General features: G+C 29.8%; 1 protein-coding gene across 1 annotated transcript; it reads left to right on the top strand.

The window, feature by feature from the left end:
* On the top strand, window positions 2,529-3,741 carry LOC105170766 (histone H2B-like). Its single transcript, XM_011091673.2, has one exon. The coding sequence runs from the start codon at window positions 2,633-2,635 to the stop codon at window positions 3,377-3,379; it is 747 nt and encodes a 248-aa protein (XP_011089975.1). The 5' UTR covers window positions 2,529-2,632; the 3' UTR covers window positions 3,380-3,741.

The raw sequence follows: 9,235 nt of genomic DNA, 5'->3' as shown, positions 1-9,235 counted from the left end.
GACGTTTGTCAGAATTCAAAACCAAAAAAGGGTAAAAATGTCTACCTAACAATCCTACGTGCAAAATATTTTTTTAGTTTCATAAAATAAGAACAGAATTTGTTTTGGTATCACAACTACTGACAGGTGTCGTTTTTAGTCCCATAAAACTCATAATCACGTATTTTTAGTCTCAAAAAGTCACAAACGTCGTGGTTTTGGGGCTAAAAAGATGTAATTTTAGGACTAAAAAGACCCCAAATCATATCTTTTTTGGACTAAAAGACGTGATTCTAAGTTTTATGGGACTAAAAGCGTTACCTGCCATAATTGTGGTATAAAAAAAATTTATACTTTTATTTTATAAGATTAAAAAAATATTTTGCCCCAATTCTAAGATGTAGGACTAACTTATAAAAACATGTGAACATTTTGATACTTAGTAAAGATCCCAACCAGGAAAGAAGTAAAGATGGATGAAAATTATAAAAAGAAAACTAGCAGGCGTGTAAACCGCAGAGTATATGCAAAATATATAAAGAGAGTTGGCAAAAGTGTGCAACAGTAGCCATTATCCTGAATTTCCTATCAGTTTCTGTAATCACTTGCTAACGTCTCACATGTCGATGTGTCCAGACGTGTACACTTTTTGCCGATGTGTTTGCTTAGTAGGATCTTATACCAATGTGTCTAGGTAGTTTGGGCTACTAATGGACCTCAATTGGGCCAAGTGTTAGACTGTTATCATTTGCTCTTCACCTCCTTTTGTGCTACTAATGGGCTTGGGCTTGGATTACCAGGGAAAAGAATGGATAAGGCTGTGTTGGGCTTTAAGAAATATTTATGTACTCTTCATTACTATATCTGTGTTGTTACTATAAATGTGTGTCTCTAAAGATAATTTTATGCACAACTCTTGCTATTATTAATTATAGGAAAAATTAGATTTTACATTCATTGAAATTAGAACAAAATATATAAATACTTCCTATTTTTGGTAAAATTATAGCTACACCTCATGAGATTATAATTGTAAGGATAAATTACAACGAGCTCCCTTAAGTTTTGACATAATTACGAATACCTTTCCATTGTTTGAAAATTTACTGAACCCCTTTGATTTGAACGGTCGTCTAACAATTATCCCAATCCATTAGGTTTTTATCTATGAACTGATCAAAATGCCCTTGTGTATTAAAAATAATATTTTATGGGTTAAGTGGATAATTTTTTTTTTATAATTTTTAAACTTTTGTCGTTCACCCCGTTTGATTCTTTAATAAGTTATTAATTTTTTTAAAAAAATAAAAAACTACAGTAAGGATAAAGTGATAATTTCATACATCTATTCAAAGATTACATCATTTCATCAAACACTAGAGGTGTATTTATAATTTTTTAAACAACGAAGGGGTATTCATAATTATAACGAACTTTAAGGAAGGTCTTTATAATTCATTCTAGTTGTAATTACAACTACACCCCTTTTTCAAATACAAAACTTACACAAAGACCCCCTGAAAAATATTACACTAATACTCTTTAAGGATTGTAGCTATAATTTTATAAAAATACAGGAGGTGTTTGTATAATTTAAGCTAAATTCAGGGGTGTCAACATAATTTACGCTTAATATATTGTGATAACATAAAAATCAGTGTTGTCTATGTATATCTTTAGTGACATTCTGAAATGAAAACTTAATATTTTGTTACTAATATAATTTTTTGTTGTGCCGGGCATAATTCAACTTCCACTACAAGAATTATGGCATTTTTCATGGCTAATTATCATATTTGAAAATAAAAAATTATGATAAATAGTAATTAATCACAATTGTATCATTGAGTTTCATGAGACGAGAGTAAATTAAAATACCATAAGAAATGCTTTAGCCCAGCTAAGAACATGTGAAATTTTGATTAGCTGTGATGAATAACGGTAGAATTATTCATTAATTTATTTTGTAAGTGAAGCCAAAATACTAGTCATGATTAAAACTATGGGAAGAAATACTCTTGTCATAGCTAAAATTATGAAAATATTAATTAATTATGGTTAAACTATCTTTTATGTATTGAATTTTGTTAATCATAGTTAATAGTATTAATTTATTATAATTTTTAAGCTGTATTTATTATTAATAATATAGTAAAAAATTAATTTTTTATAATGATATATGTGGCACACCAAATAATAGTGCAAAATAATTAAATATTATATATAAAAATACAGAGTAAAAAGAATTGATGAGAAAAGGTAAAAATATATGCATAGAATTGGAGAGGAAAAAAAAGTATAAGATAAAAATTCCTAATATACAAAAATGTAATTAATGCCCAGATTAGTAAAGATATTAAAGAAGGCTAGAAATGGGCGTGGCCTGATCCATGGCAACCTGCTGCGCACCTGGTCGGGAAAAGGTAAACGTCGTACCTTTCACCTTTTAACCACGTAGCAGTAACAACATAGTCATTCAACACGTGTTCTACACGTGGTTACCTCTAGAACCCTCACCACTCTACTTTTAAACTCCCGACAACAACGGAACAGTCAAATTCTATCCAACTTTTTCAAAAGAAGAGGGAAATTTCCAGATATTTTGGGCAGACATTTATATGCAGTAGAAACAGCTTGAAGAGTGAAGACACAAATGGCACCCAAGAGGCGCTCGGGGAGGGCGGTGAAGACGGTGGTCACGGCCACGAAAGTGGTGGAGGAGACCGTTAAGGTGGTGGTTACTCCGGGTGGTGAAATGGAGAGTGAGAACGTGGAGGTGGTTTCTTCTTCCACCAAAGAGAAGAAGGACGTGGAGGTTCTCACTGTAGACAAAGAGCCCATCGTGAAAACCTTTCCGGTCGAAGAAAAATCACCGGAGGAACCCCATCAAGAGCAAGACGAGGATGAAACACAACCGGCGTCAGAGCCGGAAAACGCCCCAGCGCCGCCACGGAAACCAGTACAAAGCCCGCCAAAGAAAGTGGAGGAGAAAGGGGGAACCCGGAAGAGAAAAGCCCAAGAACAAGCGAAAATTGGGGAAGAGAAGGCTCAAAAGGCTGAAAGGACACCGGCGAAGAGGCGGAGGAAGAGAGGGGCGGCTGCCGGAGTAGGCGGAGAAGGGTACAAGACGTACGTGTATAGGGTGATGAAGCAGGTGCACCCAGAGATGGGAATATCGTCCAAGGCTATGACGATCATCAACAATCTGATGTCGGATATGTTCGAGAGGCTGGCGGAGGAGGCGGCGCGGCTCCAGAAGTACACGGGGCGGAGAACGATGTCGTCGAGGGAGATTCAGGGGGCGGTGAAGCTTGTGTTGCCGGGAGACTTGGGGAAGCACGCCATTGCTGAGGGTACAAAGGCTGTTAGCAACTACGTTTCACATGTTTCCAACACATAGTACACCTAGTATTTGTTTTTTCACATGTTTAGGTACTTGTTTGCGTGTAGTTTGTAAGATAGTTGCGGTCTGGGATTGGAGAATTCTTGCTAGAGTCAAGTCTCTGGTGTTTGATAACGGTCGGTGTTGGTTTGGCCAGACTGACTTCGAGCGGGAATTTTGCCTGGTGTTATTAGGTGGTAATAGATTGACCTTGCATCCAACTTGGATGTGGTGAAGGTGTTTTTGTGGGCTGTGGAGTGTATGTTGGATGCGGATGTATGTATGTAGTCAGTTGGTAGTTATGAGCCCATGGCCATGCAACGTAACATGAAGTATTGAATGAGTTGGTTGAATGCTGATCTAGACTGCTTTGACGTCCCTGTGAATATTGCAAAATAATTGCTTGGCCTCACATTATTTGTTGTGTGAGTCAACAATGGCTCTTCATTGTTCAATAAGCTGAATATTAAGTAGTTGGGTTATATATATATATATATATATATATATTTTTGGTTCAATTATGCTAGTTGTATAATTTTTGTTAAATAAAATATATGATGTTATTTTTGTATGTGTTGGGTGTATAGTAATGTCAGCCGGTGCCGAGTGCGATTGATAAAATTAATTTTATATTATTTTAGTTCTTATGTTTTCATTTGTATGTAATTCTTAATTTTATTAGTCACTTGTGGAACTTGCAAACATTATTAAAATATGTAGTTAATTTTAATTTTATATCATTTAGTTCTTACTTGTAATTTTCGACTTTATTAAGAGCAGATGAATATGATCAAAACACGTTCTGTTTAATCCAATCGGTCCCCAATTTGGGATCGTAATGCAGGTACAATTATTCTTAAAAAATTAAAAATATATATTTTTTTTAAATAGTACTACCCAAATTTATAAAAAGATTTATACTTTTTAAAAATAGTATAAATACAAGATAATAATATTAATAAAAGATTAATTTTTCCCATAAAATAAGTGTCCATTTTAAGTGTTAAAATACTAAAAAATTTAAATTGTGTTACGTATATATATTAAAATGTTTATGAATTATTGTACATTATTATATTAAATTTATAAATATTAAATTATATAGTTTATATATACGTACAAATAAAAAACATATATTTGTATCAAAATGTTTTATATAAGTACATATTAAATATATAAAAAGTATAAAATATTGAATACAATCGGATCCGACTCCGGTTCAGTTCAAAATACTAAGACCTAATACCCGCTTAAGACCTGGTTAAGACTTTAAAATTTTTATCAAATTTTAATGATACATCTTACTGATATATTAACATGTAATTCATTTAAAAAACAATTATAGTATGCTGACAAGATATCAAACGATAATCTTAAAATTATGCGCAATATTGAAACTAAAAGCAATTAGTGACTCATATATAATGACGATTTAATGACAAAAAATTATAATTGTGATTATATATAGATGCGTTCCTAATTATACTTAGTGATAATTTTATATATAATTTTTATCACTAATAATTATATAGTCACGAAATAAAAATTATTATCACTAACAATATATAACTTTAAAATAATCGTTTAGATATTTTGTCACTAATATTATACTTTTTTATAATGTACTTTTAATCAATAATTATTATTCAAATAAAAACCATATTCCCATATGGTGATGGACTTGTAGTTCATGACATCATAACATGCTACACCACAATATTCGTACATAAAGATTCAATAATGACATGGACCAATAATGAGCGTATAGCCATATAAGCTTGAAGTTGACTGCACAATTCTTATATATAATATTAAAATTTTTTATATTATTTATATATTTAATAAAAAGTAATTCAATTTTCTTAATTTTTTTAAGAAAATATCTTTAACCTTTTTTTAAAAAACTTAATTTTTTTAATTTTTTTTAATGACTTCAAATAAATTAATTAAAAAAATAATTATTTTTTAATAATTAGCAACGATATCAATGTTGCAATCGCAACAGAAGAGAATGCATTGCGATGCCCTTCTCACCACTGCATTCTTTTAAATAAAAATTTAATTTTTATATATTATAATTATATATATAATATAATTATATTCAAATTTTGACCACCTGAGAACTAGGTTTCATCAACTTTGTAATTTAATATAAAAAAAAGGGGGCTTAGTTACAGGATTAAAATAAATATTGAGCATAGTTAATGGACTAAAAAAATAATTTTTTTCATAAATTTATTTTAATTTGGTTTGACAAACGAGTGAAATCAAAATAAAATGAATTCCAAGTACTTTAAAATTATAAAAATAAAAAGAACTTGATAAATAAGTGAAATTAGAATTAGAAAAAGTTTTGATAAAGGTAATTTTGACATTTTAGAAATACTTTTATTTTTTTTTTCAGAAGAAAATTTTTAAGGGTAAAACAAAAATTTCATACTTAAAAAAAAAAGGTTAGGTCATACTTAAAAATTAAAGGTTAGGGTTTTTTCTAAATATTTTAATACTTTAAGAGAATAATTAATATGAGATGAATACTTCATAGGTAGTAACTATATTTAATACAAAATTATTAAATTAATCAATTTTTTTTAGAATTAACCTTTTGACTGCCATAAGACTTCTATTTTATAGGCAATTCTAGATGGGATTCAAAAATTGGTTATTTGTAATCAACATATCAATTAAATCCACTAGACATGACAGTATCCATATCTAATTTGGAGTTATCCCTAGAGAGATATGACTGTTGAATTACTCTTGCCCAATCAACGCGAAAAGTAGGGAGAATAGTTGTTGGCTACGTTATCCACCTAGTCCTGCTAATATAAGATGCGTTAGATAGAGATTTTTTAGGGTGACATGGCCCTTGATGTGTAGAAGTCAGATGATGCGGCAATCTCATTGTCATGTTAGTCTTATTTAATAAAATGGGCTTGATACCTTTTATTACTAGGTCAAAGGGGCTTGGACCTGTTGGGTTGACCAAATGGGATCCGACTTCTTTGCTTCTCGCTTCAAAAAATAAGTTAAGGGACATCAATATTAATTACAAAGTTATCTTTTATAGGTTAAATAATCTTATAACATCACATCTTATACGTACACTTTAATAGCATCAAGTAAAAATAAGTAAAATTTTAGTTAGCATGAACTGAAATTAGTGTTTTGTAGATTGTGTCATTATTAAACGCTTATCCTCTCTAAAAATTTAAATTATCAAAAAATGATTAATATTTTAAGAGCGGTCATTATCGACCATGGAAAAGCCAAACCCGGGAGCCATTGATGTTGAGCTGATATTTTGGTTAATATCCGGACAAAAACCACGTCTCTATCTCTATTCTATTCGGACAACTTTACACGTTAACATTCTTGGCTAAAATTATACAACATTTGACTTTTAACACACTGATACTTGAAAGAATTTATTACTACTATGAAAGAAAAAAAAAAAAAAAGAAGTTAATTTTACTTTGTAATAAACCTGAAAGAGCTATTGAGGTGAAATACAAAAATCATCATTGACATGAATGACGTTATTATCACTTAATATATTGTCACAATTAATAGATTGGATACGACTAAACTTCCTTATTAGGGATTTGATATTCTCTCATAACTACAAGATTAAAAGAAAACTTTTGGAGTTATATAATTAGAGTGTTCGATACATTTAGTAGCCACAGAGACATTTTATACATCAAAAGTTCGTAGTTTAAAATAATCAAAAAAGAAAAAAAAAATCTGAAAAAGTAATCGGAAATGTAGTGTTAAGTCTCATAATATTACTTTCTTTATTTTCTTGAATTATTTTATTAAAAAAAATCATGATCTATGTTTCTTCACAACAAAATACTCTCTATAAACCAAATTAACAAACCGTTGAATCGTGCAACTCGATCAGTACCCAATTTAATGAGATATTATCCGTTTTAATTTTTTATAAATTTTATAATTTTATCTCATAAACGGACACCGTCCCCGATAAACTTAGACTGCTTGATAAACTTTTACCCCTGCGTACAAACGAGTGCCAATGTGGATATATACATACTAAAAGTTCGTAAAATATTAAATAAAAAAAAATATGTCCCCTCGTACCATACAAAAATGTCCATATATCAATTAAAGCATCCAACAAACAAAGGAGTGTAATATACTTGATGTACATAGTTGTTCACTATTCTCTAAGCGACAGTACTGCTATCCTGTCTACAATTACTACCTATCCAAAGTAGTGAAGTACACATGCACTTTAGCATCTCATTGTATACAATTGACAATAATATAGTAATAGACAATATGAAAATTTCACGGTAAGAAAATTATTCAATAGCGGCGAAAAATTTTGATATTAAAATTAATATCTAATTAATTAATAAATAAAATTTTTATTATTAATCTATAGTACTTAATATGTTTCTAAATAATTTGTTGCTAAGCGAATTTTCTGCTAAATTATTTAAAAAGTATATTTTTTTGTATTAAGTAATATAGATTAATAATGAAAATTTTACTGATATGTCTTCATCTCATCTTATACTATTTAAAATAATTTAAATACCAGTCACACTTGAAAATAGATAAAATGTGTTGTGATGACATTATTTTTTTTTCGAAAATAGTAAAATATGTTTAAAATTTATTTTAGAAACTTCAAACAAATACATGCACTTATAAAACTCCCAATAAACAAAATTGATGATATAAAATTTAAGTATGATATGGTTTTTGTATATTTTTATTAGTGACAGAAATTAATTAATATACAATTGGCCACAATTGATATAATTTGTTATAAAATAATTGAAAATAAAATGTGATTACAGTAAATAATTAATTAATAACGCATTTATAATAATACCAATATAGGTATCACCATAATTATGTTGTGACTGTACGTACATCTGTAACTCTTATTAATTGTAACAACTTATAATTAATTTCTTTCTCACTGTATTTAATGTATTAATTATTGTAACTTAATGAATTACCATTTAAATCATTGTTTTAAGCAATCCTATCCCAGCAAATTATCCAAACTTCTTGAAATTTGCTATAATTATAAGGGTAAATTATATTTTGTCAGTCGAGTTATACTCGTTTTTACACTTTGGTATAAATTTTTTTTTGTCAACTTATTATATCAACTTTGCGAAATTTGCACTTTACCATACATAATCTTCTTTTGCTGATTATTTACCGAAAAAATATCACATGACGCTTAAATATCACATTTGCATTGCATGTAATTTTTTTGACAAAAAACTTGATGAAAAATAGTTATAAATAGCAAAGTGAAAAATTACTTAAAGTTGAGACAACAAGTTGACACAAAAAAAAGGATTAGAAGTCAAAATGTAAAAACGATCATAGTTCGACTGGTAGAATTTAATTAAACTTAATTATAAATATTTTTTCATTATTTAAAAATTTTAAATAACTTTCTGACACTAATGATCGACAACTATCCCTCGTTGCAGTTCATTATAAAGGAATATCTATTAAATAATTATTCATCCAAAAAAAAATTTGAAGTTTTTAAATAACAAAAGAAAAATATGTACAATTATAAAACCTCCTTCCAGAAGTTTATAATTTATTCCTACAGGCTACAGCCTCAGCGTGATTTGCTTTTGCTTTCACTCCTCTCACCTTCTCCAGTCTTCCATACTACAGCCGAGCATCGATCACTCTACATATAGTGTTTATCTTCGCCGCCTGTGCGGATAAAGATGAACCCCTCCCCATTATTAATACAGAAAAGGCTTCTGCAAGATGAAGATGTCTCAGGAATTCACTTCCTCTCCCCCGCTGACGCCGACGACGACGACGGACCCCACCCCGCTTTCCGCCCCATCATTAATGGCA

The sequence above is a fragment of the Sesamum indicum genome, linkage group LG9, assembly GCF_000512975.1.
Source record: "Sesamum indicum cultivar Zhongzhi No. 13 linkage group LG9, S_indicum_v1.0, whole genome shotgun sequence".
NCBI classification, from domain to species: Eukaryota; Viridiplantae; Streptophyta; class Magnoliopsida; order Lamiales; family Pedaliaceae; genus Sesamum; species Sesamum indicum.
Note: the sequence above shows the minus strand (reverse complement) of the source record. Positions and strands in the feature narration are given on the sequence as shown.